At 40.4% G+C, this 12,355-nt stretch overlaps 1 protein-coding gene across 1 annotated transcript in view; it reads left to right on the forward strand.

Annotated features, from left to right (window-relative positions):
• adam12 (ADAM metallopeptidase domain 12) overlaps window positions 1-12,355 on the forward strand; it is a 317,400-nt gene that overhangs the window by 156,187 nt on the left and 148,858 nt on the right. The window contains 1 exon segment of the mRNA NM_001040014.1: window positions 6,492-6,570. Within this exon segment, the coding sequence (NP_001035103.1) occupies window positions 6,492-6,570 (79 nt within the window).

Raw genomic sequence — 12,355 nt, forward strand, 5'->3', positions numbered from 1 at the left:
TGACACCTCTAGATTTGGTCATTGTGCCTCTTTATCAGAACAATAAATAAGGTTGGGGGAGGGTTAATTTTTTACAACAACAAATCTTGTAAAATAATGCTTTGGATTTAATAACTGCATCCATTTAATTCAAATATGTAGTGTCGGCTAGCTTCAATGAGAGCTTACCAGTTACGGTGGCCATACACAGACCAATAAAAGCTGCTGGCTTGGTTCCCCCCAGATAAGTTGGCAGCTTATTGTCTCCTGTATGGGCCCCCCTGACAGCCTGGCTACCTAATATCTACTTGGATATTTATTGGACAGGTTAGAAAATTGCATGGGATGAGGACCATATTGATGTATCCTCTCCTGTCAGGTCTGCCTAGGACCTTATTATGATCATTGGCCTGGATGCCAAATAATTGGATAATCTTGATTTGGCCCACTGTGTTAGTGGTCAAATCAGGTCAAATGGGCTTCAAATCAAAAAGTTGTCAGAGCAGATCTTTTAGTGTACGGAAGCTTTATCATCAAAAATATTCTTGTCTCGGATGCTCCAGGTCCTTCTACTATGCCACTAGCTCCTATTATCTATCTTGATTTTGCAGTGTTGTGAGAGAAACATTTTGTTTTTAGAGATGTTTGGGCCCGCCGGGACTTGGGGAGAAAACCCATTGGGCCATGGGACTGTTGCCCCCCCCCTGGAGGTGGGCCCTTTCCTCAGACTTTCTGGTGGGCCAGATTAACCCAGTCCAACACTAGGTTCTTCGCATTACATGGACATTTACAGACATTCTAATTTTTATGGAGACTCTTGAATATTAAAACTCTTCTCTGGGATTTAAAAGCACAATTAAAGTGTGTTGGCCATGTCTCAGCAATGGAACAGCTTTGCACCATCGGTGATACCCACAGTGTTTCTAGTCAGGCTCTGCCAACCCCAAAAAAGTAGTTTCACAATAGAGAGCATCAAGGAGAGAACAACGCGATTCACATCGTTTGTATGTAAATCAGCAAGAATTATCAGTAAACATTATTGTTTTGCTTCAAAGATTTCTACTTTCATGGATATGCAAGGAATTTGGCTCCTCCAGTGGTTTTAAAGCAAATATAATAGATGATCTAATAAAACATCATTATAATGGGTGATCATGTAAATCACTATACAGAATGCCTTTTAAATGGTCATTAGCCCAGACAAAAGCCAGCCATATTGACTCAGAACATTGTATAACATGCATGCCATCAGTTCTTTAGGTGTGGGTTGATTAATGAATAGAAAAAGGTCATTAATCATATAAGTGTCCTTCTGCTTGTTTCTTATTTCCTGCTGATAATTACCCATTGTCTACAATCCAATACAGATTTTTTAGATGCCCTCTGACTCCAGATTGCTTTTAAATGACCAACAACTTGATGATAATTTATGCTTTATGTTCCATGTTCCCCAACCATGGAGGTTCTCTAAATACCTTTAAATGAGAAGGTAAATGTGATTAACACATTACTTTCTCTGTAGTAAAGGCTCATTCTCCGTGTAATAGATTTGTGCTCAAGAGAAAGACTGTCCCGTTGAGAAACATACAGCACCATGTAATATACGGTTAGAAGGTATTCTGGCCTTATTCTTCTAGCTGAAAAGCCGAGCTGCAAAAAAGAACAAGAAAATGTGAGTTATACAACATAATGAAGGTTACACAATGTTGGATTGAATAAAGCTATTTTCTGAATAACATGCATTTAATTCGATCCAAGTCTCGCCTTCCGAAGCTATTGTGTGAGGCAAGGTATAATTCTTTGTTTGCAAAACTACCAGTAATTAGCTTTTTTTTCATCTTGTCACCTTTACATTCTCACAGATTGAAAAGACTCTTAAATCTCATAATGGCCATATACACGCTGATACGGTTGGACAGTTTAAATGCTTTTGACCTTGCTGTCTAACTGTAAATGGACATCTTGGGAGTTAGTTTTGACAGGCTTCTCTGCCATCCCATCGGATCATTGGGTCTGTCCTGACAGATAATGTGAATTGAGGGTGCCTCCCCTCTGAAGATTTATGAGGCAGCATCTGAAAGTGGTTGGTACTTAGATTCATTAGTGGCCGTTACCAAACACCGAACAATTTGCTTTTGCCAAAATCTTCCCACACTCCAGTTCCAAAGTATCACTGTGATGCCTCCCTTCCCTGGATTCATGGTGAGGTATCTTCAATGTATTCAACTTCAAATTCAAAGATCGTTCCAACCCTCCACTGACATTCAGGGCTGAAATGGCAGATAAGAAGGTAGAAACAATAGGATTTCTACCTCCTTCTGCCGATTCAGCCCTGAAGGCAGATTTTGCTCAGGCGCCTTCAATGGCGCCCGATCAAAATCTTTTAACTAGCCCGATCGGCGAGTCGACTGATATCAGCAGCCTCCTGCTATATCGGTCGCCTCGCCGAGTTGCCATACACGCACCGAATATTGTACGAAACGAGGTTTCATATGATATTATCGGTGCGTGTATGGCCAGCTTAACTCTTCTATGAATCAGGAGAACTGCTGTGTGGTAATGGCCTTCACCAAAGCCCTTTTGGAGCCCTGGAACTGAATTTGTTCAATTCTGAGGTCAGACAAGTATATGTTTGGTACAGACTAGGATAAAGCAAAATTGTAGTTGGGAATGGGCTGGAGGTGACAATTGAGGTCAGTAAACCAGCTGTAGTAAAAAAAAAACTGGAAAAACACTCAACAACAGGCTTGAGCAGGATGTGAGGAACAGAAGCTAGTCTGGGCACAGTGAAAGGGCTGAAACAGGATTTATAGGAGAATTTGTGCCAAAATGGAAGTGGAGATGATTCCACATATTGTGGCAACTAATGGAATGTCCACTTCGTCAAGATAAACATAATGGCATCAAGGCATACAGTGTAGCATCAGTGCTTACACTTCAATGTCATTGTGTATGTGTTGGCATTGCCAAGGAGTACATGCACGCTACAGGACAGAAGGGCACACCCACCGGCCAGGGCCTCCAAAGTGTCCATATTTTTCATGAAAGTGCCCTGGTTATATGATAAGTCAAATTTGTACTGCCAGGTTCTATTAAGACAATGATGTCTTTCATTTAAAGTAGTGCTGGGGGTTTTCACGGGGAGGGCAGTGAGGTTGGGGAATGCCCTTCCTAGTGATGTGGTAATGGCAGATTCTGTTAATGCCTATAGAGGGGCCTGGATGAGTTCTTGAACAAGCAAAGTATCCATGGCTATTGTGATACTAATATCTACAGTTAGTATTAGTGGTTGTATATATAGTTTACTGTATGTATGTGAGTGTATAGATTGGTAGGTATGAGTGTCAGTGTATATGTGCACTTAGGTTTGTTTGGATGGGTTGAATTTGATGGAATCTTTTTTGAACCCAACTTAACTATGTAACTATGGCAAATTAACTTCTGGTCTAGCCTATGTGACATCTGGCCTGTGGGATTTGAAGTCTGATAGCCCTGGGCCTTTAATAGTAATATATATATTCCTTCTACCATATTTCCATTTTGAAACTATTTCCTTTTTCTATACATTCAAACTTTTTGTGGCTTTATAATCAGAAATTCTTTTTCCCAAACAATCGCAAAGTGCGTTGCAACAGACTTTTCCATTAGCAGCCAAAACCTATGATCATTTCAAAATGTCTCCCATATTGTTACTTAAAAAAAAATGCGTCTCAAAAGGAATTGTATTTGTCCACATGATACTAGCAATTTCAAGGGAAGTACAGTTTATGAAGCGGGTTGCTCAGATCCTGTTATTTTTTTTCTCCCCTAAGCTTCATGGCTGAAGACGGAACTACTGGGAAATAAACTCCTATAGTTGAGAGATTTAGTTATTATCTGTGATGAGTGTTATTCTCTTAGCAGCTGTGTGCCGAGTGTAATAGGATCAAGCAAGAGAGGCTTTGCAAGGTCAGTGGGCTAGTTTGTGCCATTATTAATAAATGAGATGCTACATGACCATATTTTTCTTGAATAAATTAGATTATGTATATAATAATAATAGAACTACACTTTAATAGCACAGCATTTTCACGCTTGCCACTCTTACTGGAATCCTGGAATCCTGCAAGTGCCGATGGTATTGGGAAATGGCAGTTCAGCAACAGCTGGAGACCCATAGGCTGTAGTCACAAGCAATAGCGCCTCCTATGACAATAACTTAGAGCTGTTAGGTGTTTATGCTCCCAACTCAGTGTTCGCTTTTATAGCTTTAAGTCTTTTACCCTGACTAATTTAACTTTGCCATATGTTTTCCATGAGATCTGTCAGCTACAAATATTTATGCGTCTTCTATTTTTTTCCTGTCTGTAAAGAGTGTGTGTGTTTTATGTGGAAACCTATGTACTGTTGTAAGATGCAATTATAATAGAGTATATGTATCAGCCATTTTAATGGGTTGCTGTTGGACTGGTCTCAAAAAATGTATTCGCCAGTGAAGGCAAACTTTTGTACATCCAGCCGTAAAGCTGCACCAACACCAGCGCTTCCAGTGTAGGCAATGACGTTCCTCTGCTGTTTGCAGCGCAGTGATATCATCACCATCTCTCCACACCAGGGGTCAGCTGGTCCTGGATCTCAGTTTCTGGGTGTTTACACTGCTCAATTTTTGGCTTGTTTCCAAAACAAGCCCTTGTTGTTCTACCTTGGACTTTGTCCTGTTTCCTGTTCCAGCAGTACCTTGTAATGGAACTGCTGTCTGCCTGGACTGTACCCACTTTGCCTGCCTGCAATCAGTGCCTTCCTTACCTGCCTTGCATACAGTATCTTGTATGCCATACCTGTCCTGTTTTTGTTTTGGCAGTATCAGTGGCCTGCAAATCAAATGGTTATGCCAGCGGCCCTTACAGATACAGGCTATTAGTGTTGTGAAGGTCAGGAAAAACTAAACCTGCACCCAACCGTAACCCACAATACCTTAATCCACACCCAACCCAACCCTGCAAAGTGTTGCCCCACCCAAACCATACCTTCGTCTTTCCCCTCTGCATGCCATTTCTGCCCGCACCTTAGGTTCCAAAACAGGGAAAGTAGAGGAAGAATGCACTTCCCCTGTGTGACCCCCACCCAACCCCAATGGTTGCCAAAATTGCAACTCTATCCTGCCTAACCTAAGCGTAAACTCCCGGGTCCTTTAGGTTGCCGGTCATTCCATGCATCACTACAGGATATAGTCTTTCCTTCAGATTTAAAGGGCCCAGATAAGGTAATGTAAATTTTAAAGCAGAAAAGTGTAAAAATATGTGCAGAAGAACAACTACCGTCTCAGTAGGATATTGATGGGTGTCATGTGAACACTTGGAAAACTATAAGGCTGCAAGAGATCTGTGGAAGTCTTTGTATTCCTGGGAATCCAAAAAGGTAAACCAGTACCAGTGCCACTGGGAGAATTTGTCCTGTTCTCTCTGGTGTAGTATGTCCCATATGTGCCTCTCAAACTGGTATATGAATTGAGTTTTGAGTAACTGCTCCTGCAGGGATGGGATGACATTTCCAATATCAAGAAATCAATGTCAGGATGATGGCAACATAGTGTTGTGCCGCCGGTGTGTGATGTCATCATGCATGAAAATGTAGAATAAATACACAACAAAGACCCGGGTTCACTTCCCCAGTATAGGACTGTATCAATCTCTTGAGTGCCCTGTATATTGCTCTTTTCTATTGATCTTTCAGTATTTGACCTTCATTCATGTTTCTGACCATCATGAGTAAACTTTGTGCGCCAGTAAAAAGTGGTTGAAGGGATTATCTGGGACATTTAAAGATTTATGGTTCCTAACAAGGAGTTAGTGAACCCTAGGATTTCAGTTCAGGGCATGATGATTGAATTCCTATCGCATTCTAAATGAAAGTCCTACTGAAAACTTGTAGTCCTGGCCTAGTTCTTGCCTTAATCATTCTGTGAGCACAGTGATATTAAACTGGTAAAGCTACACAGGGATAAAGATAAGAATTCATGCCAAAGTGTCTTAAAATGGGATTCCAGCAGAAGTCTGGAGTTATATAATTAAAGCATTAATTGCATGCATACAATTAGTTCAATTAGTTTCTCATTCATTTAAACATACTGTAGCTGTTTAAATTCACATTAGTTTACCTTGAAATTACCACAGTTAATAAAGATTAATTTCCATGTTTACCATTAAGTATAAATAATCGTCTGTGTACATTTCAGTTTGTTTATTAGAAGCAGAGCCATCTGGATGCTTCTCCGCAAACAAAACCCATTCTTACCATTAATCAGAACAGTTTTCATCTAAAAAAAATTCTTTCCAAATTCAATAGGGCCGTTTTTTTCCCCCGCTGTATCATTTATGTCCCAGACTGGAATTTTGAAAACACAGATGGCATTTCGCTCTTTTCTTTATTTATTTATTGTATATTTAATTAATGAAGGCTTTCTGCTGCAAATGAGACACCAAAATATGTGTTTCCCTCCCTCAGTTCTAACGCCAGTGCCATTTGTTTTGCAGGGGTCTTTTTGCTGGAAACTTTAGCACAACGCATTATACGGAAGATGGAGCTTTTGTGTCCACTGCACTTAACTACACGGTAAGTTTTGCGGCACTGGTTCAGAGTGGAAGCCATGATACCATGACAAAAGCTTTATAATAGTTCAGGCTGAACAGCTATGTATGGGTATTAAAAAAAAAACAAGTACACTAAAGCAGTGCTATGCAAGCAATGAATGGCGCCAATCAACTACCTTTTTGTTTACTGGAGATGCAGAAAGCTTTGTCTATTGCACATATGTTACTTTATGTATACTGTAGACTAGTGATCTCCAAACAATGGCTCTTGAGCAACATGCTCCACCACTCCCTTTGACGTTGCTCCCAGTGGCCTCACAGTAGTTGCCTATTTTTACATTTCTGGCTTGGAGACAAGTTTTGGAAGCACAGACACAGTTTTACTCCAAGCAGAGCCTCCTGCAGGCTACAAGTCCACATGGGGCTACCAAATAGCTAATCACAGCCCTTATTTGGCTTCCCCAAAGAACTTTTTTCATGCTTGTGTGGCTCCCCAACACTTTTTACATCTGAGTGTGGCTCACGAGTAAAAAAGGCAGGGTATCCTTGCCATAGACAAAGAGGCCTTTAGGTGCATTTTGCTTTTACAATAAACAAAAAGGCCACAATCACAGGATAGCCACAAATCCAGTGGATTTCTCAGGTTGGTGTTGGGAAACCAAAAGCTTAATAGATTAAAAGTTATCAAATACTATTAGAAGTTAATATATTGCATATGTAAGTAGAACATTTATTGGCTGGTATTCATAATAATGTGTCAATATAATTATCCTATCCTTCCAAAGAAAAGTCTTCTCAACACAATTTAATGCTTCAACTTCCCCCCACTAGCACTGACCAAACATCCCTGGCCTAAAACACCCAGAGGTGTATAGATTAAAATAAAGATGGCTCAAATTCGACATTCTGCATTCCCACAGTGATGGGGTGTTATTATCATTCCTTTTTGCTCCTGAGCATTCCCTAATTTCGTTTTAACACAAACGATTTAAACAAAAGTCAGAGATCATTACAGCAGAATATTACAAAGTACAAATGAGATTTAGGGACTAATGCAATGTATGACCTGTGATTGCACGGTTACTCTACGCTCGGAATTGGACAGACTGAAGGTGAAGCACAATGTGACCGCCAGGCTAAATACATTAATACATTATCACGGTTACATTCAACTATTCCTAATTTTTTACAGCATTGAAAAGAAATGATTCCATATGTAACACAGAAGCTTTCCTGTCAGATTCTTAAATAAAACATCTAGGGTTTTAAGAAAAGCTTTATAATAAGGTATTGGATCTGTTATACAGAAACCCGTTATTCAGAGCATCATGAAAACTGGCAATGGCATTCTCAACAGCACATTCTTCTTCATTCCTGCCTGATTAGCTATGCCTTGGGAATAAATCCCACTTGACTGCAAAACAATGCTAGTTTTGTACATTTAAATATTTCAGTGTAATTCAATGGATTTTAGACAAGAGATGGTCCAAATAATTGGAAAGGATAAAGAATTCTGGCTAATGGAAAATGCATTTTACAGCAGTTTTGCAAATTTTGGGGTGAAGCAAAATGGGACAGATTCGCTCATCACTACTTGTTATCAAAGGCCAAAGGCACCATGGGTATTTAGGTGTGAATAAATAATAAGTAGGTCAAATAAGGAGATAAGGGAACCCAGAGTTCTCGAGTTGATGTTGGGAATGGATTCATTAACAACTATCAAGGGCTAGAAAGTTGAGAACGCTCATGTAAACCTATTATTATACAAATACAATGAAAAAGTTACATTTAATTAAGAACAAGGATTTCCAGTAATCATTTTAGGGTATTTCCATTGTGATAAGAAGGTTGTAGACTTGTGAAATTATTGCTGTATCAGCCAATTAAACACTAGGGGTCATTTACTGACACCACAGACTCAAGTGCAAGAGAACTAAGAGGTTGCTGCTATTGGGCCCATTGCTGGCTGAACCCACTGTTGCACACTGAGGGGTAAGAGGCTGGAGGTAGATGCCTACATGTTGTCCCTGTTGAATATAGTGCTGCTGAACATGGGCAGAGCTGAATTCATGGGGTGAACATAGGTCTCTGGAATTCCAAAACAAAGCACAGAGTCTTGAGACAATTCTGGTACCTGCTGGGAGGGGTGCAAAGGGAAAATGACATGGTGGATTGTCCCTTTTTTGTACTTTTTGCACCCTGCTTTAAGGATATTTAGAACAGCAAAAGTTTTCACCTCCAGATCTCACTGTAGCTGACTTTCAAGCTGGGCTTCCGGGAGTATTTAGGAGAACAAGCAGGCATTGTCCCCAGATGTCACCCTAACTGTCTGGCCGTCTGGGGAACATCTGATGTACAGGATGTGATTCTGCAATATTCTGCAGATTAAAAAAGAAAGTATCAATTTTGGAGACACTTTGAAATGACTTGTGTGCATTAGGCACTGGAAATAACCCAAATCCAGTTAATGACTATCCAGCGCTCTTCCTTTCAGAATCATATCTTTGATGGGTGAGTGACCCCATCTGCAGCTCTGCACTAGAGATTAGCTCTTTATTATACTAATGTCCCAGTCCCGGCCTATTCCGTCTAGCCAGAACCTTCAGGCAGCAAACAGCTGTGAGACCTGCCTTACAAAAAATGCCTACAAATAATATATTCTCATAAAAATAAACAGAATGTTCAAGGTCTGCATTGTTAACAGCTAATGTTATGACTCCCGCTATTTGTACTGTAATGGAAAGAAAGATTCTTGCAGAATTTAGACAAATACTAAATAAATAAGCACATTTTGAATTCTCAGAAATAAGGGTCAAAGTGCCAAATAATCAGAGCATTTTCATGTGTTTTTACCCAAAATGAAACCCAGAATTCAAGCACAATTGAAACCCTCCCACAACCTGGGGCAAAATGTTGTGCCAGATGCTGGAAGGGAAAGTATATTTGCCTGTTATTCAGCTATGGATATGTGTGGGCAAAGATCAGCTGCATGGAACTGAACTGGGGAAACACTGAGCGCCGTACCATACAAAGGGTGCCCAGTGGTCAAGGTGGGTGTTAAGCATAGGACTATCTTGTACCAAGGTTAATGAGCCTTGCATTTCATGCAAGTAGGCAAGACTGGCGAATTAGTGCACGTCTATACTATATATGACTGCTAGAAAGTTCTAGTGCTTTATGTATGACTGCTCACAATCAGTAAAACAGTATCTGTTGGCACTGTTGGTTCTTAAGCTGGCCATACATTCACCAATATTATCATACGAAACCTCATTTCGTACGATATTTGGTGCTTGTATGGCAGCTCGACGAGATGACTGATATCGCAAAGGCTGAGGATACCTGTCATCTCGTTGATCAGTTGGATTAAAATCTACGTTTAGGGCTGATTTGATCGGTGGAGGTAGAATTCCTATTGCGACCAATGGTCGCAGGAAAGATCGTAATTGCTACATGCATGGCCACCTTTATTCTTGAAACAATGTAGAAGAAGCCACCACAATGCCTTGCACACCTGTGAAGAAGCATGCAAGGCATTGTGGGAAAAGGAGTCATGGCAGGAGGTGGTTTCTGCTATAGCACATTGTTTTAATACTCAGAATCAGCAGAGTACAGAGAATTGCAAAGAGCATATAGATGCTTCTTTACCATTTTGCTCTCACCCATATTTTTGTCCTTTGCATTTGAGCTGGAATCATTGGGATATAAAACTCATATGGATCCCAGAGTCCTTGGGAAAGTTGGGAAACATTCTATGGACCTTACAATTTTCACTCCATTCTGTCCTAAATCCCAAGAGGCAAAGTCATCAGGGCCACCCTGACCATTACTTATTGCCTGTACCTCACAAGCAAAGATGATAAGACAAAGTATGGCATGGATATCTACCCTGCAGTACTTTAGAGACTGATAACCTAATGGGTATGTTGGCGTACATAAGTAGCACTATATAAATAAAAACATATTCCAAAATACATCAGACATCAATAGCCCAACAATGCCATTGTGTGACCAGAAGTGGGGGTACATCTGGAGCAATACATTCCCCAATAGGAGAAGGAGATTTAAAGTGGTCATACACAGGCCGATCACAGCTGCCTATAGTGTATGGGGCCCTACCCAACCGATATGTGGCCGAAAAACAGGCAGGTGTCGATCAGGTAGGTTTGAAAAATTCTGGTGGGACAAGGAGTACATTGACTTATTGATACGGTCCTCATCCTGATGGCCTGTAAATGTGATCCAATTGTTTGGCCCTCAGGCTGAATGATCAGATTAATCCAATATCGCCCACCTCAAGGTAGCCATATTAGGGAAAGATCCACTGGTTTGGCGACCTGACCAAATAAGCGGCTCTTTCAAAGTATGGCCAGCTTTAGCCAGTTAACACATTTGACAAACAGAGCCCTTGCCGAGAAGTAAGCTGATGTATGGGAAGGCTGCTGTATTTAGGAGCAGGCAATGTGTTAGCATCCATTTAAAAAAAAAAAAGAAAGAAAGCCTTTTATCCAAGTAAAGTGTATTGCCTGCCCATATAAATGCATCTAAAAGCCTTTAATTTTGCTGATATACACATTATCTCTGCAGTAAACAGTGTCTGCAGGGAAAGCTGCTTGTGATAAGTGTGCTTAATCAACTTCTAACTGAAGGCGCAACCAAATTGAGTTTGCAGGCTCGGGTTAGACAGTATTTCGGCTTTTATTGCTGCAGACTTCCCCACCAACTTCAGCCCTAACTAGCGGGCCTGAGGATTCCAAATAAATCTCTGTCTAAGGATGCTGTTAAAATAGAGAGTTGCCTTTCCCCCTCGGTTATTATAATGAACTGCTTCTTGAAACACTGATGATTTCATTGGTTTGATGCTGAAAAGTGAGAATAACAGGGAACTTGTATTTTTTTTCTCCAGCCAATTAGCGCCACTCTGGTTCTTCTGTATCTCTATGCGGCGTAGAGAGAAGCGTTATCCATAGATATATCTATACCCAGGGCAAGCGGATCAATTGCTATGGGACCTGTATACACAGGGGCCTGGGGGAAAACATGCTCTTCAAAATAAAGTGGGGCCCAAGGGACAAACTGTGGTAGAGCTCAAATTGAGTAAATAAGCATTAACTTTAAAGAACTGATGAAGACATTCTACTAGGGAACTTGCGCTGGGACTAAATGTTGCATGACTTTTGCTGCTATATTATGTGCAGGTAATCATTCCAATTCAGCTGTGAGATTATGTGTGGGTGCAAGGCACAAGGGTGCAACTGCAGGGTGCAAGGATTTAGTGTATACAGACATCATGTTTTTGCACCTCCTTAATAAATGCGTCTCTAAGATCTCTATCCAGTGTTCTGACAGGGCCAACTCTGACCACTAATGAATTAAAAAACTTAAGGTAAAATCCACTGCCCCAATAAAATGACTGACTTATTAGCTCATTAATTGTTTGGTATAACTACAGGTATGGTATCCCTTATCCAGAAACCCGTTATCCAGAAAGCTCCGAATTAAGGAAAGCCCGTCTCCCATAGACTCCATTTTAATCAAATAATTCAGAACATTAAAACTGATTCCCTTTTCTCTGTAATAATAAAACAGTACCTGTACTTGATCCCAACTAAGATATAATTACCCCTTATTGGGGCAGAACAGCCCTATTGGGTTTATTTAATGGTTAAATGATTCCCTTTTCTCTGTAATAATAAAACAGTACCTGTACTTGATCCCAACTAAGATATAATTACCCCTTATTGGGGGCAGAACAGCCCTATTGGGTTTATTTAATGGTTAAATGATTCCCTTTTCTCTGTAATAAT

The sequence above is a fragment of the Xenopus tropicalis genome, chromosome 7, assembly GCF_000004195.4.
Source record: "Xenopus tropicalis strain Nigerian chromosome 7, UCB_Xtro_10.0, whole genome shotgun sequence".
In the NCBI taxonomy this organism is placed as follows: Eukaryota; Metazoa; Chordata; class Amphibia; order Anura; family Pipidae; genus Xenopus; species Xenopus tropicalis.